Source organism: Lemur catta, chromosome 11 (assembly GCF_020740605.2).
Source record: "Lemur catta isolate mLemCat1 chromosome 11, mLemCat1.pri, whole genome shotgun sequence".
Lineage (NCBI taxonomy): Eukaryota > Metazoa > Chordata > Mammalia > Primates > Lemuridae > Lemur > Lemur catta.
Genome location: NC_059138.1, coordinates 91,562,197 through 91,588,645, shown reverse-complemented (window position 1 = coordinate 91,588,645; position 26,449 = coordinate 91,562,197). Strand labels below are relative to the sequence as shown.

General features: G+C 40.4%; 1 protein-coding gene across 3 annotated transcripts in view; it reads right to left on the bottom strand.

Moving 5' to 3' along the window:
• Positions 1-7,139: 7,139 nt before the first annotated feature.
• Positions 7,140-26,449, bottom strand: part of LOC123647677 (ATP-binding cassette sub-family A member 13-like) — a 399,770-nt gene continuing 380,460 nt past the window's right edge. For all 3 annotated transcript variants that reach the window (XM_045565332.1, XM_045565334.1, XM_045565333.1), the window contains 3 exons: positions 10,920-11,025; positions 9,543-9,680; positions 7,140-8,880 (listed from right to left, as the gene is read on the bottom strand). In XM_045565332.1, the coding sequence (XP_045421288.1) occupies positions 8,785-8,880; positions 9,543-9,680; positions 10,920-11,025 (340 nt within the window). In that variant the 3' untranslated portion in view covers positions 7,140-8,784. The remainder of the gene's footprint in view (positions 8,881-9,542; positions 9,681-10,919; positions 11,026-26,449) is intronic.

Here is a 26,449-nt window from a genome sequence, read left to right as displayed (position 1 = left end):
TCTCTCTCTTAAGACATCATCACAAATCCCATGCTTTTGTAGGTTCTCCTCAGGATCTAGACTTGTCTGTCCTCTCCACTCAGGACACGACCCAGCAGCCAGGCAATTTCAGGGTGGAGAGAGATTCTTGCTGGGGCTGCTGTTACATGTGGCTCTGCTTCCTCTGGCTGCCTGGACACCTGTATTTATTTCTATTCTGCCCTAGGCTGACCTCCTGCTAGAGACATCAACTGTCTCACAAGCTTCAGTAACCACACTCCAAGTCCTACAAGAAAATCCCTTCCAAAACGCATCTAGTTTCCAGTTCCAGTTCCACCTATGACTTGGGTATCTCTGTGCAAATCATCTTTAAAGTAGATGAGTGTCCCTTTTCCCCTTGCAACCAAACACAGGATACAGTATCAGTATCATATCAGTAATAACTGTTTTCTGCTTAGATGTCATGGACAAAGCATTTCCTTCCCTAGAGGTGCCAATTTTCTATTAAGATCTTGCTACCAAGTTGCTTGCAGGAAATGAGATTAAGCTGGTGTGTGGGAATGTGTCCCAACGACCCCATGAAACAGCCCTGGGCTCCTGGGACCTGAAGTCAGGACATTTTTTTTCTCCTTGTGGTCATTACAGTTACATGAGGGATGGCTCCACATTTTTCACTTTGAATAAACTGAAGGAAAATGGATACACTTTTCATGCACCTAAAATGTGCAAGTGTTTTCTTAGAAAGCAGTGAGTAAGTGTAGGGTTTTCAAGGAAAGCACAAGAATAACTCAGGTGGCCTTGCAGCTCTGGAGGACAGGGACTCCAATGTTGCAGATGACTGTGGGGTTTGTGCTGAGGCATTTATGGCCAGGACACCTTCCTACAGCCTAGGGCCACGGAGTGACACACACCATCTCTGTATCAGTGAGCACTGCTGAAAGTGTTGTGCGCAGGACTGTGTTGAGAACTCACACAGCCTAACAAGAAATGACGGAGTCTCTCACTTTGATTAAGTCATTGCCTCGCTATTGCTAGTTTTGAGCAGCCGTCTCCAGCGGTGATTGTGCAGTTTTGCAGGTTGTTGTTTTTATTTGTTCCTTCGGCAAACATTTATAAGAACATTCATACATATGAGGCTCTGGGAATACAATGTTGCAACTGGTTCTGAACTTATTTTTGGAAAATTTTATCATCTGCAAGGAAATAAATAAGAAAAATTATAGTTTTTAATGATAAAGACATGTATAGGAATCAAGACACTCAGAGGTGGTCACCATTAACTCTGTCTGAGCCAGGGAAAGGTTCAAGGAAGAGTTAAGAGAGGAACTAGTAATGCGTCTCGAGAAACGGTCCCTGAAAGGCAAGGGGCAAGCCTTGGCCGGCGGAGCAAACAGCGTGTGCCACACGCAAGCTGCACAAGAGCCTGGCTCGGGGGCAAGGCTGGAAGTTGTGGGTATCAGGGGCAGATGCTGCATGGGAAGGAGGAAGGGGGACGGACCGGAGGGCAACAAGGGACAGGGGAGGACAGGTCTTTTGTGACCGAGTGTGACTTTGGAAAGCCAATCGGGCACAGCAAGGAGGGCTGAGTAGAATGTGGCAGGTGATCGTCCAGGGGGCCCGCCAGGGGCTGCTCTAGAAAACACGAGATGAACAACACGGGGAGACGGGAAGGCAGGCTCTCTCCCTAAATTACAGACCTAAGCAGGGTACGGCCCCGCTGCCAACCTTCCCTGTCTGCTCCTGCAGGTCTGCAGGGCGAGCCCAGGTCTCTGGGCTGCCCAGGGCCTGACCCTCATCTGCCTTCCCTGGAATTTCCTCACATGCATGTTACAAACATTTCAAGTTCTTCTCACCTCTGTGCCTTTTCAGGACTCAATTCTCTCTTCAGAACGTGGCTATTTGCTATAATCAGCTCCCTCACCAGCTCAAAAGTCACTTTCTCAGTCAATGTTTCCTTGACTTTCTTGGTGTTTCAGCGACACTTTATGCTGCTGACCCGGCATCCCCAGGAAACACGGCCGTGGAGGCCCAGGGAAGCCTGGATTGTTCTGAGAGGAAAATCGATGCTCAGTCACCCATTCACTGATTCGTTCCAACAGGTATTTATTGATCACTCATTCGGGGCCAGACGCCGGGAATAAGATGGAGAGAGGAAAACGCACACACAACGCTGTCGCCGGCCTGATGGAACTTGCAGCTTAGCGGGAGATAGACACGTTTCAGATAGTTGCACACGAGCCGTTTTGCAATCACGGCGCTTGCTATGAAGCAGATGTTCGGGGCGAAATGAGAGGGATTCCTAGCGGGAAGGCCCGGGCCGTGCTCAGGAGAGCTTCCATGAGGAGGGACGTTTGCGCTGACACACGAAGCGTGGGGCAGTTAACTGGCAGACACGAGGCGAGGACAGGGCGGAGGGAATCGCGCGTGTGCGTCCTCTGCAGCGGCCCGGCCTGCGGGGAGAGCGCCAGGCGCACGCGGGCCCATCGCGGGACCGGGAGGGTCTGTGCAGGACAGGCCGGTCACGGTGCTCCAGGCATTGTCGCAAATGTTTTCTTTATCCTGAGAGCGTTGGGAAGGCTCAAAGGAGTGACATTCTTGGCTTTACATGGAAAAAAAAAATCACCCCATCAAAAACGTGGACGGCAATGGTAGACAGGAAAAGTTAGATTAGATAAAGAGAAGCTAGTTAAAATATTAGTGCTATGGTGAAACTGTTGTCCAAGTGAGAAATGACGGAAGCTTTCATTAGGACAGAGAAAGAAGAGGTGGAGAAAAAGTCGGTCAGAGACGTTAAGGAAGATCACCAGGACTCCGTGAAGAACTGATCCCGGAGCACGGGCAGCGGCAGTCTCGAGGACAGCCCTCGCAGTCCCACTCCTGGAGCTGCAAGGTTGCCGTGATGTTCCCTGGCGTGGTGAGCACACAGGCAATGGGTGGGTTGCCCTGGAGAGAGGGTGCATTCATTTGTTCTCTTGGTAAGTTTGATGAGCCCGTGAGACATGCATGAGTGGAGAAGCCAAGTGGGCTTTGGTGCATTTCTGGGCTGTGGAGACAGTGATCTGTGAACTGTCAGCCTGCCGTGGTCACTGGTGGGGAAGGGATTGCCTGGGAGGGCAAAGAACTGGGCCCGCAAAGCCCCCGCAGTGCGCTGCCGCGTGAAGGAACATTCGCCTGAAAAGGAAATTACAAAGAGGGAAAGAAAACCAAGAAAGTGTACAGTCATGGAATCCAAGGAATAAAAACATTTCAACAGGGAGGGGAGTGGACGTGAGCTTTAAAGTATCTATTGGACTTAGAAAGATGGAGACCCCTGGTGACCCGAGCCAGGGCGGTTCTGGCTGCATAAATGGAGCAGTGGCCAGAGTGAACAGCAGGGGCAGTGGCAGGAGGGGAACTCGAGGCAGTGAGACAGAAACGTCTTCTGAGACTGCTTGCAGGGCCGGAAGGAGATGGAGTGGACGCTCAGTGGGACTGCTGAGTTGCCACTGATTTGGCACTTGCAGAGTATTTTATAAAGTGGGAGAGAGAAAAGCATCTTAAATGTTGCCAGAAGGGCCCAGCTCTAGAAGAGAGAAAAGAAATAATCAAAAGATTCTAGACAAAGAAATATTATATTCGCAGAGCATACCACACTTCAACTTTTAAACTTTCATAAATATTATTAGATAGATTTTATCAGATTATGAAAATTATCTTGTAATCCTAGCTTTCTCTAGTAAAAGTTATCATCTATTTTGTGAAATTTTTTCTTCATTTGAGACAATGCATATTCTTGCCTTTGAATACAGTGACATTCTGTAGATAAATCACATTTGATATGAGACATATTGTATACACTACTGAATTTTATGTACTAATATATCTGTATCCATGTTCATACATTAAGTTGCTCTATAGTTGTCTTATTTTCTATTCTTGGACAAGTTTTTGTACCAAGGTTATGTTGATGTCATAACGTGAGATGGATAGAATTTGTTTTCTGAAGTAGTTTGTATAATAGAGAGTTCATCTCCTTTAGTGTGATGCATTCGTAAAACCATCTGGGCCTGCTGTCTTGGGACGGGGTGTTGGTGGGGATGTCCTGTGATAACATTTTACTGTCAAGTCATTTTCTAGAGTGGCTGTTGTTTTCTTGAGGCAGCCTTGATTTTTAATTGCTTACTAAAAATATCATCATTTCATCTGTTTTCAAATATTTTGCATAAAATTTTTCATGTTATTCTCTTATAATTTTTTATTTCTAAAAAAAATTAGATTTGCTAATTTTATTAGGCTTCTTAAAGATCTTTTCATTATTGTAAAAGTGAGGAAAATGGAAGTATAATAGAGCAGATCCCACCTCCGATGGGTAGTGGAGCCTGGTCTCCTGACCACCAGCCTAGGAATTTTCCCCGGGACTTGCTACCATGCCCTGGCTTGTGCTACTAACTTACTTCGGTTTATGCCAAGGCAAACAATGTTTCCATTTGGTTATGTTTGGGCAGAAAAAAAGCCACTATGACACTGAGTGCAAGTGTTGTAGTGGGGATTTTTCTCAGCTACTTTCAAAGGAATAAGCAAACATTGGTAGGAATCGGCGCCCACAAAGGGTTTACCTGAGCTGTATTCACAATAGCTCATGAACAAAACCACTGGCCGAATGGAACCCCACCACTAACAGATGTAATTCACCAAAACAAATCCACATCCATGGGACACAAATGCAAAGGCAAATATGTTGTTCACGGTGTTGCCTTCTATTTGAAAAAAAGAATGTGTTCATAAAATTTCTACATGTGTTTTTTTAACCAGTGAATTTTCCTAGGTTTAAGATGTATCTTTAACTCCGTGGACCTCATTTTTTCTTAAAACACTTTAAAATAAAGAGTATTTCTTTAAAACACTATAATATAAAGAAAAAAATGTGATGGATTCAGTTATAGTGAAATACAGTGAAATGTCTCTTTTGTGATGACAAGCAATAGCAAATAATTAAGAAAAATGTTTCTGACTTCTTCCAGCACTGAAACCCTTTCCAGCAGGAGACATTTACCCATTAAAGTTCTCACTAGGAATTCTTACTGTGAGAAAATGACAACGCTATTTATTTAGCCCAAATGGAAAATATCCATAAAATTCTTTCTTCTCTTTATCTACTGCATTCAATTTGACAGTAATGTTTATAAATACAAATAGCATTTTCTCTACAGATCTTAACATATAACTTTAATTCTGAAAATAGTGACACTCTTAGAACCTGGATTGCTCAAAATAGCCACATAATTTGACATTACCTAATTTACTCAACATCTCCAAAATTAAGTGCATTCTGTGCCCCTGTAAAATAGCCACAAAACTTTTGTTTGCTTTCCTGTGGTAGACATTGCTGGCTGGCCATCTATCCAGTACCAATTTGGTTCTTCTTGCATAGAATCAAAACTCTCATTTCATTTTAGGGTTGTCAGAAGCCTAGCTGAAGACTACATTGATGAAACATTCTTGCAGCTAGTTGGGACCATGTGAAGATTTCTGGATGATGTAATGTAAGGCTAAATGTGCAGATTAGGCTGCTGGGAAAGTTCTTTAAACAGGTGTGCTTTTATCTTCTTAGTCCAATTTCTCTTTTTATTTCCGCTTTGAACATTGTGATAGCTAGAGCTCTAGCAGCCACCTTGGAATGCAAGGGAAATTCTAAAAATGATATGCTTGGCGTCTTGATGCCTGTGGAACCACTGAATTAGCTACTCCCAAAGTAATAGGCACACATCCATTGCTCATTAAATATCGTTGACTTGCTCTGATACTACCTTAGCCTCAGATGGCATTTTCCCCATCTTCTTCCTGTAAAGGCCCACCCAGTTTGTTCCTACGTCCACAATTTGTTCCTACATCCTTGGTGACAGAATCACTCTGTGGCCTCATAGCAGGGAGTATTCGTTGCTTATAGATCTCACCTTGCCATTGCCACCTGTTTGTGTGCTACTGAAGGACAACAATTGTGGCTTTTTTATCTATTAGTCCACCACCCTCATGTTTACAGTACCCATCACCTACTTAGATACATGGGACAGACTCAATAACTATTAGCTGAAAGAATAAAGGTTTGTGTGTTTGATTCTGTGGTATGTGCGCATGTGTGTAATATGTGCATGTGTGTTTCTGTATGTGTGATGTGTGTATGTATGTGTGTTTATGTCTGAAAGGGATTTGAACTAGTCAAGTGTGTGAAACTGAGTTATAACATACCATAAATAAAAATTCACTGAACTGAAATAGTGCAACAGACCAAAGGAAAAGCCAAAGGAGGACCGTGGTTAAGCCAGTTTGAAAATTTAAAATGTCTATAACCCCCAGCTGAGTAGAAAAATTTGTGATTAAGCCAATATCCATGTAATTCTCATGAACACTTATAGTGCTCACGTGGGGGGATTGTGGCTTGTGTGTGTGCATTTTGTAAGATGTTTTGGAGCGGCCATGTTGAGCTATTTTTCAATTCAATGCCCATGAAACAAAGCTATCTGTAACCTTAAGCCACCTAGTCTTTGCTATTCTGAAAATATAACTCTTATTTGTTTTTTACAATCATGATTTTGCATGAGGACTTTAAATATCATCATCTGTTTAAATATCTCAGTAAAGATGAACTATATAATAAATGCTAGATTATGGGGACTGAAATAATCATCATTTTATCTCTGTCTTAGAAAGTATTCTATTTGAAATGATTTCAAAGGAAGGCAGTTTGTTTAAAAGTCTCAGTTGTGTGACCTTAAGCCCAAAGGTCTTAAGACAAATGTTTAACTCCAAAGGCATAAAATATCTGCGTACTTATAAATGCAATGACATTTTCAACATTAACATAAGATTTGACCTTTCGTGTTTAGTATTCTGGGATGTGGTGCTTTAGCATGTTGGGTTCTTTTTCTTCCTGTTTATTGTTCAAAGGCACACCTTGAAGTATAAACTTTCAGAATACAAGCAGTTCAAACCAGAAAAGAACCCCTCAGAGCAGAACATAGCAGAGTAGAACTCAATTAAATTTTAACCTTTCAAGCTTTAAAAGATCTGGAGTGGCTTCATTTCCTCCTTGCCTAAATTAAATTGGATCCCTAAAGACACAAATAAAGATGCAAGGAAATATATTGGCAAAAACACAATTACGTTACAAGAATTGGGTTAAATTAAAGCACATATCATTTATTTACTGCAGTTTAAACATGTTCATGTTTCATAAATTGGTATTTATTGATTCAACAATAATAAAAAATATTACATCTTTTATTTTGACAATAAGACTATGTTATAATTGGAGAAAAAAATCATACAACCCTAAATTGCAAAATAAGAATCAGAATCACTCGTGTCATAGCTATCCATGATTGGCTTAATCCTAACCATTTAAAAAATATCTCTGATATAGAATGATATTTAGGAAAGAAAGATTTAATGAGATCTTGCTTTAGTAAGGAAATGTTACAAGGGAGTTTTTCCTTTGATCACAAGTTACTAGTACTCAATGATAGTGTTGAATAAGGTCAAATAGTAAAATGGGATTAATGTGTTCTTCCACTGAAGGTTTGGAAAAAAGTTGTTAAAAGAATATTGAGGAATGTATGACTAGAAACTATTTTCAGATGTTGCCAGACTGGTGTTATACTTTTCACTAAGAATAACATACAAAATATCAAGTTTATATAGCCTTTGAGAGCCACATCTCAGGATTTTATATTTGAAAATACTTGGAGGACAGCAATTCTAAAAAATGGCATAATTTTTAGAAATTTTTAAGTTGAAAATGAATGTTTAGTTATTACATACTGTGCTGATTTTGCTTGTATAATTAGGAGGTTACTAGCCATTTCCTTAGGTCATGGGTTTTCAAATGGGAATATGCTTGTTAAGCCCCAGAGTTTGAGATTCACTGGGTCTGGGGTAGAGCCTGAGAATCTGCATTTCTTACAAGCTCCCAGGAGATGACAATGTGGCTAGTACGGGGACCACCACAATTTGAAAACCATTGGCTTAGAATAACAAAAATCAGCAGTTTTTCTATCAAATTAAGACAAATAAAATATATTTACATTCTGTTTTTTTCTATACTTACATAAAATTATAATTTGTGAGATTCTGGTAAAATTTTTATAAATGGTTCAGAATAACTAGTTCAATTAATTTGATTTTGCTAAAGAGTTGACAAAAAACCTTTTTAATTCTTATTTTTTTAAAAATCTCTTATATGTAAAAATAATTGGCAATTTTTTGTCATACCATATAATGTCATTTAGTATTAGGAAAAGTTTGCATTTAAATCATTAATTTTTTAAAAAAAATCTGTAAGCATATCTAGTAAAGAAGATGACAAAAATAGAAAACAGTTCTTGATACGACTTTCTACACAGTAAGTCAGGGAAGATTTTCAACCGTGAGCAGCAGGGCGGGGCAGCAGGGAGCGCTTAGTTTCCTCCACAGTGAAGTGAGATGTTCGGAGTGGGCGACCTGTGACAGCCGCCCCAGCTCCAAATCTCTCAGTCTGGACTCTGTCAAGTCATTCATGCCTCTGTCACAAAGAAGCTGGTATCCATCTGGCATGGCAAAAAGTATACGTATTGGAGGAATCCCCCGACAGTCTACACTGAGGAAGGACCTTTTCGTTTGCTGGTTATTAATTAACAAAGAGTTTCAAAATAGAAAATGAAGGAGAGAAGGAAATTTGATTGCCAGGAGCATGTCTTCCAGCTCCTTAGCTGTGCACCTGCTGGTTCGATCCTTGACTATTACTTGTAAAGACAAGCCTTTACTCCTTAGGCAAATTTCTTCTTTTAGTGCTTAGATGGGCAGGTGATGTGGGTGATGATAATCAGCGGATGGAATAAGAGTAGGCTGTGGAGTTTGCTGCTGCTCATTAGCAAAATTAATAAATATCTGTAAGAAATAAGAAAAATAGTTGTTAACTTATAAGAACTCTCAACCTTCTGCCTCAACTATTACAAAGGGAGAAATATCCTCTCTAAACACTGCCCAACTTGTATTAAAGGTCAGAAATCATTAATTCATATCACCCCTCCTAAATCACCATAAATGCGTAAATCCATTGAGGATACAACTCCAGAAATGATAAATATTTCTGGACAATTGATAAATCACCTGGAAGTTCTCAGTACCTTACACATGGTTTTAGAAAGAAGTTGTGATGTATTTTTATGTTTCTGGTACTCTGAGTAGATCAAGTCCTTATGATTTCCCCCGAAGTTAGTTATTATTTGATTACAGTGGAGCCCCCAAGCCTTTTGGGGGCTGAGTAAAGTGGATAAGGGAAGATTACTGGGACAGAATTTCACTTCCTGAATGCCCAATGTAATTATGAACAAATTAAAGTCCTGTTGAAGATGTATCTTGAGTGAAGGGCTTACGATAAACAAATCTCCTAACACTCACCATTCTTATCAGAATTTTGTAAAGTTGAATAAGATTAATTAAATGAAATGGTGAGCTGAAGAAGCAATCTGGCTAGTTTAAAAATTGGCTGGATTAGGCCTGATACGCAGACCAAAATGCAACCTGCTGCATCATTCAAGGTACTATACCTGTTCCAAAGTGGTTTGGTTAATGGAGTAATGCTTGATATTCAAGAAGGTCTTATTGTTCTCCAGAACTTTGAACAAGTCAGCTAAGCATCCCCATCTTTTTGGCACATGATATTCCAGTAAATTAAGATGCTGTCCCTAAAAACCAAAAAATAAAAAAAATAACAAGTATCACATGATTAGCAATCATTAAACAAAATTGATCTCATGCTATGTTTAATTGGCTGATACACTCAGGTATGTTTTCTCAACCCACACATGTAAACACCAGCTAGGGCTGCAGGTTAATTTCGTGAGTCTCCAATGAATGCTTATGGATGAAAACTTACCATAAGGCATCTTTGATAAATGGCATTCACCTGAGTTGTGTTGCTGTTCTGCGCCCTGGTATGCCCCCACCTTTCCATGAGCATGGGGAAGACCTCCTACAGATACTCACGATGTAGGCAGTTAATGTGGCCTAACAAAGGTGATGGAGGTGCCCTGAACTTCACAGTGGGACTTGGGCTTGGCTCTCAGATGTCCTCACCATTATCTTAGCAACTCTTGATAAGATATTTAGCCATTCTGATGTTTATTTTAATGTGTGCCAATGGAGGAAATGATATCTATTTATAGGTTTGTTCAGAGTGGTACTTGATCATGACTGATAGTGTCTTACACAGCATGGTTCTTCCATGGTAGGATTTCTCTCAATGGTTGTTGTTGAAATAAGTAGGGAATAGCTACTTTATGGGCTCCAACCTGTTAAAATTTATGATAAACTACCATCATACAGTTATCCAAAAGAATTTTAGACAGTGCTTTTCCATCTTTAATATGCATAGGAGTTACCTGGTCACCATGTTAAAATACAGATTCAAATTGAGTAGGTTGGGGCCTGAGATACTGCATGTCTAACAGGTCCCAGGTGATGAAGATGGGGCTGGTTCAGGGACCACACTTGATCACGTCAAGTCTGAAGGGGATTTTAATCCTAAGAACAGGGATCTTCTTCTAAATGAAAACACCAAGTCTATAAACCCCGCAGCAAATATTAATATATGTTAGAAATTAACTTTTACAATCTTCCATCCCAAGTTAGATGAGCTATGCAATGGAAGTGAGCCCCCAGACAAGAGGAATGACGTGTAATCACAGGCTCCTCTGGGCAATCCAACAAGTAACCCTGCAAGCTGGGCATTCTTCAGAGTGGTCAGACGGCATCAGCCCTCTGTGCTATTTTGAGTAGGGAAGCCTGGCCTGTGGTTTGCAATGACCCCAAGACAACAGGCAGTATTTCACAGCAGGATAGAATAAAAACAGAAAAAAGGGTAGGTACATTTACAAGTTTTTTTTAGCTGAAAACAAAGAAGCAGTGCAGAATATTAATACTACCTTAAACTGGATTCCTGGGAAATGGAGCTTCAGGCAGTCAGAAATAGTGCTATGTTGATTGATTTCCTTGCAGAGCCAAACTTTGATTGTATAACCATCACCAAACCTGAGAGTTAAATAAAATAAAAAATGGTTACCATTATATTACCTAAGATGTGGAAATTTTAAGATTTTTTATACAGAGGCAGGAAAAGGATGTAACTATTCTAAATTTTTGAGATATTTTAGATTCTCAAAAATATAATATGCAGATATTAATTGTAAGTGAATTATGCAGTTTGCTGTCATTCTATGTATATTGACACACTGATTTATCTTAAAACAATAACAGTCAGCAAGTCCTAGAATCAACATCTAGTTGATAAAAGAGAGAAGGTGAAACTGTAAACTGTGAGAGTAACTAAATTAGCTGAGGTCAGAAGCTGGGCTGGAAACTAACCCTGAGAAGCATTACTGCTTTATTGCTTCAAGGTCTGCAGTGATTAACATGTGGCTGGGAAATGAAAGAGAATGCATAATTAATTTAACCAGGCACTCGTTTGTTTGTTATGTAAAAGAATTCTCCCAATTGTACTTCAACCCAGCCTGGGTGAGCAGGCCCTTGACTGCAAGGGAAGTCGCCAGCCTAAGAGGCACTGTTCCTAACGATATTACAGAGCTACAGATGGTAGTGAGTTCAAAGGACAATGCAGGTGGTTATACTCATATTCTAAGGTATTCTCAAAGACAAACCTCAAAAAATGTAGGGAACTTCCAAAAACTATGTGTATTATTCTACTGCCTTATCACAGGTACCCAGCACGGTGGTGGGCACATGATAGCATCTCAATAAAGATCTGTTCAATAAAAACAATACATGAATATACCATGATGATTACAGTTTTTATGTATTTTGCTCACTGATGTACATATTCCAAGTACTTAGCACAGCACCTAGCACCTAGTACCAAGTACCTAGCACTAATAAATACTTAGCTTAATGAATGAATGAAACAACAAATGGCATGTTCAAAGTCTTGCAATCTTACAGTACCTCACAATACAATACAATCATTTACAGAACTCATTTACAATACTCACAAAACAATCTTACAATACCTCACTTACGAAACATTGCTGGGGGAAAATGTGTTACCCTTAAGGAAAGTTTTCCCACCTAAGGTTGACCTCTACTATATGTATGGTTGAATCATTGTTTCAAGTCTGATGAAGTCAGAGGCCCATGATTATGTGACCTTGTTTCAGTTGCATGGATCACCCTTGTGACCCCCCCAGAGCTCCTCACGCCAGGGTTATGTTTCCCCGCCTCCTGCGTTGATTTCAGGGTGTCAGCTGGCCTTCCCCCACCAGGTCTGTGCAGGGACCCAGCAGCCTCCTGTCATTTTGAGTCAATGATTTCTAACCTACATATGGCCGAGAGGTTGTTGAGGACATTGATAAAATATATGGAAAGCATTCGGAGATGCACCTCTATTTAGCTATCTCTAAGAATTTTTAGAGGCCAACAGATTGAGTTAGTACAAGGTACTCAGTGGCCATTCCTCCTCTTCTCAGCAGCATCTGTCAGAGGCTGCGCTGCGGATTAACATGGACCACCCCGCTCTGCTTTCCCCACACCCTCCAGAGCAGGTGTGCACTGCAGCACGTCACGCGAGGAAAGGCTTGAGGCCCAGATAGTTGACTAGTTGACGGGGCTCCCCAAGGTGAAGAGCTGTGTCACTGGAGCTGTGTAACTACTCCGGGGAGAGCTCTCCGCTGTGTCCGGGCACATGGTTGTGTCCTGGGGGCGTGGCGGGGGGGAGATGTTTGTGGATGGAGACTGTTTATGGCCTCACGGTGACGAACGATTCTGAAGACATGACATGATTAGTTTGCACTACTGACGCTGGGTCCCGGCAGCCTGGCTTCGACTCCAGCTCCTCCAGGTACTAGCGTGACTCTGCAAAATCAGGTAAATTTTCTAACCTCAGTTGCCTCATCTAGAAAATGAGGCTAATAATGGTGGCTGCCTGGTAAGGTTGCTAGAGGAATAAATGAATTAATTCTTCTAAATCACCAGGAACAATTTCTGGCACTGCGTAAGTAAGGAGATAAGTAAATAGTGAAATTTAGGTTGGGGGCAGTATATGATCAAATGGAAGAATGCTCTATTTAGGGTGAAAAAGTCCACAGTTTATTTGGGGAACTTAGATGGAAGCAGATGCAATGACTGGAACACGAGCCGGAACACGACATAGACGTGCGACGGTGGCGACGTGCGACGTGCGATGGTGCGACCGTGCGACTCGGGGGGCAGGGCCGGGGGAGGAGAAGCGGCTGCCGTCCTTGCGCACGGCACGTCAGCCCCCACTTTCCCTCCGGGCAGAAGCCGCAGCCCTGTGGGCATATTTTGCTAATGAATGTTGAAAAATTCATGCTAAATTTCAATTGTCTAATTGTCAATTGTCTAATAAATTCTCTACAAGCATATATGCATATTAATATTTAAAATTCTTTGAAAATTAAGTGTCATTTGAAATAAAACACTTTTAGCTTTACTATGGAGAATCTGAATTACACAAAAATAAAATTAGATAACTCTTAAAAAGCAAAAACCAAAACAAACTTAAGAGAAAATATTCCTGAAATAGATGGTAAATTACTGAGAATCTCTCTAGAACAGTTAATAAGACTTCTGGACATAAAATTATAAAGGCATGGCACCTTCAACAATTAAGAGAATCTTTGTAGATTATTACATTCCTTATGATGCAAGTGATTAGCTTTACCTTCTTGTTTCTGCCTGTAACCTACACATTTATGCCAAGCATCTAAATTCCCTGAGGGATTTATTTGATTCCCATACTTCTATGGAATAAAAGGTTTCAAAATAGCAAGGAGTCATTTATTTATATACTCACTCATTGATCTAACATTTCTAGATAATACACCACATACACATCATTTACATAATCAATGATTACACAGAGAGTAATAAACAGCAATATCTGCAGGTGTAGGTGCTCATAAGAAATATTCTACAACTTTTTGCTATACACCATTTTGGTACCACAAACATTAATTGTAATATATGTAATAAATGCTAAAATAGAAGCACGAGTAATGTGCTAGAGGAATAACAAACACACACACACATGTATTTTAAAAGCCGACACTTCCAGAGCACAGGAGAGAGCTGATAATACTCCTAAAGGGACATTTCTGAAAAATCACTTGTCAGGTTATACCAAGAGCTATGAAGCTTTGCATTCCTGTGCTGTAGACTCTACTTATAATCTTCTCCAAAAATTAAAAGTTAAAGATTTATGACAAATATGTTTATTTCAGCCTCAACTATTAAAGTATCTCTACAAAGAAGACGTAATGGTGAGAAAAATGCCTATTACATAATATTAATATTAAATGCAAAATATAAAAGAGGAATTATAGACTCAGTATGATGTCAACTATGTAAGTATATCTACATATTTTTACAAAATCAGACTCAAATAAAATTCTAGATTGTATCTAGACAAGAGGAATAACAGTATGACTGTTGTTTTGTTTTTCTTTATATGCTTCTGAATCCTAAGATAATGACTACATACCACTTTTATATGTAAAGAGAAAAAATACAGGTTTCTAAGGTAATAAAGGGAACATGTTCATTAATGTCCCATACTCTACAACTGCATTTCAGTTTCTGATTGCAAAATTATTTATTTAGAAACCTTTTGTCATATTGCCTCTAAGAATTATATGCATAAAATTCTTCTTAGTATAGAAGCTAATCTTGGGCTTCAGAAAATAATAAAATACTTAAGCTGTGTAATATCTGTATTAGGTGTTTATATGTAAATATATACATGCTCACTTATTTCTATCATCTGCTCCACATGGAATCTATTCACACACACACAGCCTTCCCCACAAGTACCAGACCATGAGATGACTCTGAAAATGACCTTCCCCATCTCACAGGGTGAGCGCAGAGAGAGCAGAGAGCGACCAGGCCTCCTGTGGTCACACACAAAGCTCTCATCAAACACACGTGTCACCGCACCAGCTGTGGGATAGGGGCCCCCACGGCCTCAGACCACATCGGTCTCCAATGCCAACCTTCCTGCCTCAGCACACCACACCCCACTCCTCATGAGTTGGCCCCTCTGCAATATGCCAAATCTCGGCAACCCATCCTCAGTAACTGCATAGTAATCCCTTGTCCTTGGGATGCACGAAGAGGAGGGGAGGGTGGCACTGAGGAAGGGCAGCGGATGACAGGTGGGAAGCAAGCATTTATGTGAGCACCTGATGCGTAGCTGGCATCTCTGTGTTAGGAATGTCCTCATCGTGCCTGCTGGAGGGAGAGGAAACATGAGAGAGAGGACTGAGGGCCCGAGCTCTGTCCTGCAGCCTCTGTGAGTGAGGCACCTGGCACGTTATCCCTTTTAATCCCTGCAGGATGTTGTCTTTCTTTTACAGCAGTGAAGCGGCAGCTCACACAGGTTAGGGAACTCATTCCGGTCACACACTGCAAGGCAATGGAGGCAGGCATGACTGTGACGCCCTAGGATCTCACGTCACCGTTAGTGCTCCTGCACTCTTTGTGTCAACACTTGCGCATAAATATGTTCACTTCATCCTTACAGCAACCTGTATACTGATTAGACCAGACAGCATTTCCTCTTCACAAAATGAAAAACTTTGAGGCCCAAAGAGCCCAGGACATTTTTTCTTTGTCACTCAGCGTATTATCCAGCAGATTTGGGACCAGCTGGGGTTTACTCCACAAACACCTGTCTCGGTCCCAAGTACCTTCATTATTTCAGTTCTGGTAAGTGTGATTAGGAGAACTTTCTAATCATGGCATATGCAAATCAGAGTGGCTGTCAGGATTGTAGATCTAAGGTATACGGTAACATAAAGACAACCTTTGACAAATAACAGATTAAAAACAAACGAACAGTGTTTGGCAGCTGGCACCGCATTCCTCCTGGGGAAGAAATCCTCTTTGAAAAGAGCCTCAGTAAGCTTCCGGGTTTAAAGACAAGGTCATACACGTGGATGACACAGCTTCACTATAAAAATAGGCCTGAACCGTGTCAGCACATTTCTCCATAAAGATTCCTCTCTGTGGCTGGAGGCGTCACTTTCTTAAATAACTCTGCCAGCCACAGATCCAGAATAAAGAGCTCGGGTCAGCGTTGCCTCCAGGAACGTCCAACAGAACGTCTCAGAGCTCAGGAGGCCATGCAGCATCAGGACTGAAGGACTTGGACTCAAAATCAAAGTCATCAGCTCTATCCACAAGGCTGTCCATGATGTCACTAATGCCTTCCTCTCCAACTCATCATCTAAGGGTACCCCTCATGCCACCCACACCACGCCTCCTTTCCTACTTTCATTCAGTACTTAGTTAGTGCTCAGTGATGCAAGGCCCTCCTCTGGGTGTGGGGCCTCCTTCCATGCCATCAGCTGTCACAGGAGACCTCCTAGAGGATGCGACCCACAGGCTTTTCTGCCACTGACCCTAACATCCCACAGATGCCCAGTTCATATTTGATGAAGTAATCAATGGATCAAACTCCTTGCAGGCTTTGGTGTAATGGGCACAATATTTCTTTCTTAAATGAACAGAAAAATGTACCATTTCTATTGCTTTCCTTTCTTCTTTGGAGTTATCAAAAGGGATCATTTTAAAGCATGGAGTAATAGCCAAGTGAGCAGGACAGAAAAATGCATGGTCTCAGCACCAGCACTGCATCATTTCACTCCAGACTAGCAAGACAGACTATTTTCTTTTAGGGTGGTGAGGTGACAGCTATATGGCTCAGCCACTTATGTGGCCTACTGCATTTTTTAGGGTCTCTAAAAATGATTTCTTCACTTCAAAAATACTTTAGAATCTAGATAAACAAAAGATACTTTTTAAAGCTGACAATATTGCAAGAATGATTTTCTGTATTTCTCCGTCTTGACCAAGTAAGTGTTTCTTTTTGTCTTTGGGCTGGGCATGGTGGCTCATGCCTGTAATTCCAGCATTTTGGGAGGCCCAGGTTGGAGGATGGCTTGAGGCTAGAAGTGTGAGACCAGCCTCAGCAACATAACAAGACTTTGTCTCTATAAAAAGTGAAAAAAAAATTAGTCAGGTGTGGTGGTGCATGCCTGTAGTCCCATCTACTCGGGAGGCTGAGGCAGGAGGATCACTTGAACTCAAGAGTTAGAGGTTGCAGTGAGCTATGATCACATCACTGGGTGACAGAGTGAGAACTTGTCTCAAAAAAAAAAAAAAAGAGAGAGAGAAAAAGAAAGTTAGAAAATAAATGTAACAATTATTCATGAAGTTGAAATCCTGACACCATGATTTCCACTTGAGTAACAATAGACAACTTTTGCTTGGGGCACAAAGGAATCCCTAAAATGTCTTTATTGTTGAAATAAGTTGCAGGTGTGATTTTTCTCATTAATAGGAGCATAACAATAGCTTATAAATGTGTGTTATTCCTCCTGTGTAAAGTAAGGGTCAGTAAGATGCTATGAAATGGTTTCAATCGGCAGACATTCGATGTAGTAGAAAGCCTCATAAGCTACCTGGGAAACAGACAAGAATGAAAATCTCTCACTTGGTTTTATTTTACTCTTCAGAAATCCACGCACAGCCCCTAAAGTGAAAATGCTATGAGGTGGCACATTTTCTTTTTCTTTTTTCTTTGTCTTTTTTTTTTCCCCTCTCTTTTTTTTTTTTTTTTTGAGACAAAGTCGCACTCTGTCACCCTGTCTAGAGTGCAGCAATGTCATCATAGCTCACTGCAACCTCCATTCCACTCCTGGGCTCAAGTGATCCTCCTGCCTCAGCCTCCCAAGTAGCTGGGACTACCGGCATGCACCACCATGCCCTGCTGATTTTTCTTTTTTTTTAATTTTTAGTAGAGATTGGGTTTTACTCTTGCTCAGGATGGTCTCAAACTCCTGACCTGAAGCAATCCTCCCACTCCAGCCTCCCAGAGTGCTAGGATTACAGGCGTGAGCCACGGCGCCTGGCCAGCTCATTTTCTTCAAGCAATCAAACCCTGATTATCAAAGATGAGAGCATTTCTGTGGTTTCAGGGTCTACCCATTGTAGTTGACAAAAGTACCAGAGGAGAGGTGTCTTCAGGAAAGAAAATGTTTCTAGCAAGCTGAATCAAGTCCTCATCAGACATCCTCATCAGCCACCAAGCTGTTCCGAGACCAGTTACCACAAGAGGCAAAGAAAGCTAACGTAGTCACTCTCTTCCTGGTTTTTTCTCTGAGCCTATGAACATAATTAAGAAAACACCCCACGGAAGAAGCCAGGGTAACATGCTTTCCTGCCTGATGGGTGCTGCCCACAGAGAAGCCCCCAGCACTTTGCGGGTGAGACCTGAGGAGGAAAACACCAGCATAAAAAAGCCTCGAAGCCAGCACCCCGATCAGTCACCACCTGCGCACAAACGGAAGCTTTGTAAAACGTCTCCCTAGGGGAAGGAGGGTTCTGCTGCAGGCTCACAGGCAAATATACTTTGTTCTGTTCTGCTGTCGGTTTAAGCTTCCGTAGGGACACAGTCCCTTCGGAGGATCTGATTAAACCTCTTTTAAGTTCAGTTTCAGAGGTTTCCCAAATAACCCCCTGAACTCCAATCAGACCCCACGTAACATAGCCTTTGATTAATTAAAGTAACAATAAGCAAAATCCATAATTGTCTTAGCAGAGAGCAATTGCTTTAAGGAGAAACAACTCTCCTATTGTTGAGAAAAGGCTTTGATAAGCCAGACTCTGGGTAAAAGTCCCAGGGCCAATATGTGGCCAGAACTTTTCAGCTGGATCCCAGGGTAAGGATCACACATCCGCCACAAGGAGAACAGAGCCGGGAGAGAAAACAGCTGGGGAGGCAGGGTGGGTGGGGAGCACAGAAATCCCAGAGCTCCCCGATTACTCCCCACTTCACCCCCACATTCAAAAGCATGAGAAAATTCCTAAATTTACAGAATACTTCAGACAAGTGCATTTGGGTGCAGGGGGCAGGGGGCGGTGAACAGTAAAAAGGGGTGTGTCACTGGCTCCTCAGACCAGGGAAAGCATACGTAGGCGGGACCCTGCAGGCTCAAAGACACGGCAGGGCACAGAGACCACGTAACTCACCAGGAACTCACAGGACCCTCAGTGGAGTGAAATCAGGCACATTTACCTAAATTTCCCAAGGGCAGGAAAAACCCGAGTGATAGATGAGTTATGAAAATGAATCAACCAGATGGTGAAAATTTTAAATATTACTCTGGATCCCTCCAAACACTAAGTAAAAACTAGATGAGCTATATGTGAACTAAAATAAAATCTTAAGCCCCCAGACAGCTGAAGGAACCCCCTCTTGGCCAAGCAGATCCCCCCAAAAAAACCTTAAAGCTGAGTTGGTGGCCATGATGAGAAGGGAGGTCAGACATGACTAATTATGCCCTGTCCCTTCTGGAGTTATTCTTTGTAACAATAAGATACAAAATCATAAAGCTAAAGGCCACATAAGGCAAAGGTTAAACTGCACCTGCAGGTAATCAATTTACTGAACAGATCGCTTGAGTCTCAGTACATGACAGGTATATGTCCAGTGGCTTGTCTCTGATTAACAGACTTCTTTATCTTGACTTAAAACACTCCAGGCCTTTAGACAAAGCTTCATTTCTTTAACGGATTAAAAATCAAATAATCTTTAAACCCACCTATAACCCATAATCCCCCACTTCAAGATGTCCTATCATTTTGAGCCAAATCAATGTATGCCTTCCATGTTTTGATTTATGACTTTACATGTAATTCCTGTCTCTCTGAAATATATAAAACCAAACTGTAACCCAACCACTGAGAGACCACTTGCTCAAGGCTTCTTGGGTGTGGCTCTCTAGGCCATGGTCACACACATTTGGCTCAGAATAAACTTCTTTAAATTAATTTACAGAATTTAGGTTCTTTCCAATGACATATAACAAAGAAAATACTAATTGGGATCAGCTTTTCCACATTATAGGGAGTGGCTGTGTATACTGGAGACAACTGACTCCTCACTTTCTCTGCAAACAATAGCATTGGAATTATTTCCTAAATTTCTTATTAAAAGACTGGTGCTTGTGCTTATGTAATGTCATTTAATCACTCAAACATGCCTTTGCAAACAATAAAATTAATACTATAAATGTTTATAATAATGAGAAGAAAGCAGGGGCCATTAGGAAACTAGATATTATAAATGGCCTCAAAAATAATGGACCCAGATTTTTCATTTTATGGTCACAGTCACTTTAGATGTAGGTACAAAACCAGCATGAAGTGGATATAAACAGATGTTTTTGAAAGAGTTCAGCCAGACTTCCAGCAGTACTGTGTGAGAAGCTCTGCAGATCCATTCCCCAAGAAAACCTGTGACAATTATTAAAAAGCAACCATTTAAAGCCTCCAAAAATGGTCTTTCTACATACAGCAAGTGGGAAAAAAGTAGTTATTCAAAAAACTGTAAGAACAGTAAAAATCTATGGCATTTGAAACTAGATCTACTCCCTCCCCACCATGTCCCAGCTCAGGAAGATGAAAACTCCAGACTGGTTCTTCCGAGAAAACAGGGCTCTCTTTCCCGTAGCTCCCAGTCACTGGGCCATTTTCCCAGGAGGGGCATGATGTCAGTGTTTCTCATTCTGGACTCAGCTACCTGTTGCTGAGGCTAAGTTGCCTATAAGTATAGCTAAGATGTAATGGCCCCCTTCTCCTAACCAGCTCTACCTCACGAGTCAGAGACTCTATAGTAGGTGCAGCATTGCTGAGAATATCGGGGTCCCCATTGTCCTTGCTCCAGATCATGGTGTGGGGTTTCCACACTGGGAGAAGCAAATTGAGAAAGTCTGAGTCTACTGCTCTCTCTCTCCAATGAGTGCTCAGCTCCTAAAGTGGGGGTGTCACTCAGACAGAAGCATAACATTGTTTCCATTCCCAACTCCAGATATGTGGCCCATATATTTTGCTTTGGAGAAGTAAGCCTTAAAACATATAGCTCCTAATCTATTTCCAAAGGAACTGATTTCATTTGCAACAGATTATGGAGAAGTTCATGCATAAGCATTCTCTTAATAACAGTGGAAATCACGATGAAAGGTAATTGGGAGGAGATTGATAGATTCATTGAAAATACAGTCTAACCTATAGGCTGTCTAGTTTGCCAGAGAACCCAGGAGATCGCTGAGAGAAGCCCTCCTGCAACCAGAACAAATCTGAAACACTGCCTTTGGGAATGAAGCCTTCAAAGGAGCCTGCATTTGATTAGATTCATATGCAAAGCAATTTATGCTCACAGTATTGTTGAAAAAATAGAGCAATCAGTTAATCTTACCAGCTGGGTGTGGGTAGGCAGAAGCAACCACAAGTTAATTTATAAAATACTTGGTGATGAATGGAAATGAAGGTTTAACATTTGAAAGCTTATGGTATGCAGCTAAAGCAGTGCTTAGAGGGACATTTATAGCAGTAATGCCTACATTAAAAGATAAGAAAGATCAGGAAACCATAATCTAACCTTATACCTTAAGAGACTGAAAAAAAAAGCAAGCTAAGCATGAAAGAAAGAAATAAGATTAGAGTAGGAATTATTAAAATCAAGAATGTAAAAATGATAGAGAAAAATCAATGAAACTAAAGCTGAGTATGGAATTTTGGAATGCCATTTAAAATATGGCTATGAAAAACATAAATGAAATTGACAGATATTTACTTTGATTGACCAAGAACTAAAGAGAGAAGATTCGAGTGACTCCTATCAGAAATGAAAGAGGGGACATTACTACTGACCTTACAAAAACAAGACATCCTAGATAGCTTCATTGGTGAATTCTACCAAATGTTTTAAGAAATAATACCAACTTTCACAAAATATCCAGAAAATAGAAGAAGAGGAACACCTTGAGCTCATTCTATGAGGCCAGTATTACCATGATATCAAAACCAGACAAGAATATTACAAGAAAAAGAAAAACGGGGCAGGACCACTACAGACCAATATCTCTTATGAGTGTGAACACCAAAAGCTCAACAAAATACTAGCAAACAAATCCAATAACATTTATAAAAAAAGAATTATATATCATGATCAAGTGAGATTTATCCCAGGAGTGCAAGATTGGTTTATCATTCAAAACTTGCTAATATATTACATCATTTGTCAAAATTTAACAGAATCTTGAACACTTTTATGATAAAAAACACTAACCAAATTTGGAATAGGTGGTAACTTCCTCAACCTGATGAAGGGCATCTACAAAAAAACCCACAACATGGTACTTCAAGGTAGAAGACTGGATACTTTCCTCTAAGATCAGGAACAACTCAAGGATGCCTACTCTCAACAGCCTCTATTCAGTGTTGTAATGGATGTTCCAGCTGGGGCCATCAAGCAAGAAAATAAAATAAAATGCATCCCAATTGAAAAGGAAGAAGTAACACTGTTTCTATTCACAGATGCCATGAAGGCATAGATAGACAATCCTTAAAAACACACTAAAAAATATTAGAACTAATAAGCAAGTTCAGTAAGGTTGAAATATACAAGATCAATTCACAAAAAATAACTGCATTTCTATACATTTGCAATGAACAATCAAAAAATGAAATTAAGAACTCTATTTCTAATAGCATAAAAAGAATAAAATATTTCTAATTAAATTTAACAAAAGAATTCCAAAACTTACACTCTGTAAATTAGAAGGTATTGTTGAAAGAATTAAAGATCTAAACAAATGGGAAATATCCCATGTTCATGAATTGGAAAACTTGATAATATTGAGATCACAGTACTCTCCAAATGGACCTACACAATCCCTATCAGAATCCCTGGTGACTTCTTCGTAGAAACTGACAACCTGATTCTAAAATTCATATGGAATTTCAAGGGACCCAGAATAGATAAAACAATTTTAAAAAGAAGACCAATGCTGAAGGACTTACACATCCCAATTTCAAAACTTATTACAAAGCAACAATAATCAAGACAGTGTGGTGTTGGCAATAGGACACACCTGTAAATTAATGGAACAGAATCGAAAGTCCAGAAGTAAATTGTGGGGTCTATGATCAACTGATTTTTGCAAGAGTGCTAGAAAAATCAGTGGAGAAAGAATATTTTTTTCCCACAAATGGTGCTAGGAGAACTCTATAGCCACATGCAAAAGAATAAAGGTGGGCCCTTAACTCACACACAGTTAATACAAAAAGTATAGTTGAAATAAATCAAAAACCTAAATTGAAGTGCTAAAATTATAAAACCCGTAGAAGAAAATATAAAGGTAAATCTTTATGACCTTGGATGGCAATGGATTCTCAGATATGGCACCAAAAATGCAAACAACAAAAGGAGAAAGTAAAATGTTAGACTTTGTTAAAATTAAAGAACACTATCAAAAGTGTGAATGACAATTCAAAGAATGGGAAAATATATCTTATAAGATATATATGTATTCATCTACCTACATGTGTATATATGTGTGTATGTGTGTATATATGTATATCTTCCAACTCAGTAATAAAACGACAACCCAATATAAACATGGCCAGAGGATCTGAACAGACATTTCATCAGCGAAGATATACAAATGGCAATAAGCACATGAAAAGAAGTTCAACATCATTAGTCATTAGGAAAATGCAAACGGAAACCACACTGTGATTCCCCTTTGTACCCATTAGGATAGCTAAAAAAAATTCAGATAAGAACAAATGGTAGCAAGGATGTGGAGACATCAGAACCCTTATGCACTGACGATGGGAATGTAAAATGATGCAGCTGATTTGGAAAACAGTCCAGCATGTCTTCCAATGGCTAAACAGAGTCCCTCTGTGACCCAACAGCTCCACTCCAAGTGACAAACCTGAAGAAATTTTGTTTAAAAGGCCACACAAAAATATGACAATAATGTTTATAGTAAACTTATGCATAATAGCCAAATGTCCATGAATGGATGAATGAATGAATGTTAAATATTATTTGGCTGTAAAAAGGAACAAAGTACTGATACAACTGCTACAACATGGATAAACCTTAAAATATCATGCTAAGTGAAATAAGGCAGTCATAAAATTCCACATACTATATTATTCCATTTATACGAAATATCAGTAGTAGACAAATCTCTATGTACAGAAAACTGATTCCTGGTCTTTTACAGCTTGGGGGAATGGGAGCCTCGAGGAACAACAGGTAAAGGGATAGGGTTTTTGTTTTTCTTTCTTTTTGAAATGATGAAAATGCTCTAAAATAAACCATGGAGGTGGTTGCAAATATGTGTGATTATACTAAAAACCATTTACTTACATGACTTAAACAGGTGAATTATATGGTATATGAATTGTATCTTAATTAAGCTGTTAAAAAGCAAAGAGGATGGCAAGGTTTAAAAGAAATGGTTACAAAATGCCTGGAGACAGCAGTAGATTGTAAATACAGCCCAGTTCTTCGCTCCTTCCCACCTCCCTGTCCTTTGCCACATAGCCACGTGGTGTCCTTCTCTATGGGTGGGGATGCTTTCCCACCCTTTTCCTTTGAGCTAGCCACGTGACTTGATGAGGCCAAAAGGACCTTAGTAGATGTCATGTGACCACCCGTATCATCCTTGTGCAGTTTGGCCTGTCGGTTCTCGCACCTTAACCTTGCAGACACTTATACCAGAAGGAGGATGAAAGACAGCCGGATCAAGCCCTGCCTCGGCCAGCCCATCTCCAGAAAGCCTGCAGCTTCTGGAGGGTGAATGACAATTGTTTTAAGCCGCTGACTTTTTATAAACTTTGAAGCATTTTTGTACAAAAAAAAAAATCTAACCGATGCAGGGTTTTTTTGTGGTTTTATTAAAATGAAACCAAAAATCAAATTTGTGAAATGCTTTAAACTATGAAACCAAGAAATGTTGTGAACTCCTGCATTTCTACAAATACACACACACACACACACACACACACACACACACACACATACACACACACATACACATTTTAGGCTGATTGTTTGAACCCAGAGTAAATAAATATTTTCCCAGATCCCAATCCTGATTTATTTTAAACCTAAATATAATTCTGATCTAATAGGTATTCACTTCATTGCCTAGGCTGTGTTTTCTTGTGCTTAGGCTGTATTTACAATCAGAAATCACAATCCCCCTAGTGTACAGTTGAGTTTTGGAATGGCACATTTTTGCTGTCTGCATTGTACATTAATTCTTGGCTGGCAAGTGTGCATCAGTGCTCAGTCTGGCTCTCCTGCAGAGAAGGTGACTACAAAATATTGCCAAGACCATGCAAGCAATTAGGCTTGAATCACACACCTGATAGTTTCTACTAATAGAGATGCTGAATATAGAAAGAGCTCTGTTTTTAAAAGCAGCAAACTAATCGTGAATAATGCAGACTGTTTTGAGAGAAGGCAGGCTTCACCCTGTTTAGAGATAAATGGGCCTGAAATAAAAGTCTCCATCACATGGGGCGATTATTATTAGTAGTAGTAGTTATTCATTAGGACAGCGACTAGGCAGAATCTGAATGCTTCCATGGCCTTGTCGGATTCCTTTTTTAGAATCCAGTCGTAGCAATACAAAAGGAACTACCACTATGTAAAGTTCTGCCAGGGGCTATGGATTTGACATTCATCCTTAACACATCCATCCATTTGTTCAACAAATACTTTGAGCATGTTTATTTACCTGGCATTTGGTGATACAGAATTAAACAGAAACAAAGGTCTACCCTTACAAGCACATATTTCACAGGACACAGGTAGACAGTAACTAGGCAAATAAATTAATGCTGTATTTAATAAGTCAGAAGAAGTATTAGTTGGTTTTGGTTCCTGTATGAGTAACAGAAAACCCTAAATAGTAGGGATGTTAGTAAGTTTAAAGTCTGAAGCCAGGCAGCCCAGAGCAGATAAAGCATTCCTGTGGCTCATTCTATATTATTGTTCCACTTCACAGGTCTCCAGTACTAAGACTTCCTCATGGCCCCAAGGTGGCTGCTTCATCTGTAACCATCACGTCTGAATTCAAGTCAGGAAGAAGGAAGCAAGGCACAGAAAAAAAATGCATGTTCCTCCTGCAAATTCATATCCCCGAAGTTACAGACATCTCTTCTTCCTGTAACTGTTAGCCACAGGTAGCTGTAGGGAAAGCTGAGAAACGCAGTCTGACTTCTAGAGGGGCATGTTGCCAGCTACCATTCAGAGCTTCTTCTGATTCTATGAATAAGTAGAATGAATACTGGAAACCTCTCTGAAGAGGGGACAGTTGAACAGTGTGTCCCCCAGACGTTCACAGGAAGAAACCTTAATTCCTCAGTATGGTGGTGTTGAGATGGGGGACAAGTAAGAGGTTTTTGGGTCATGGAGGCTCTGCCCTCATAAATCAGTTAATGCCATCCTCAAGAGACTGAGTCAGTCCTGGAGGAACTAGGTTAGTTCTCACAAGAGGTTGTTATGAAACAAGCCCAGCCCCTCATGCCTGTCCCTTTTTGCAAATGCTCA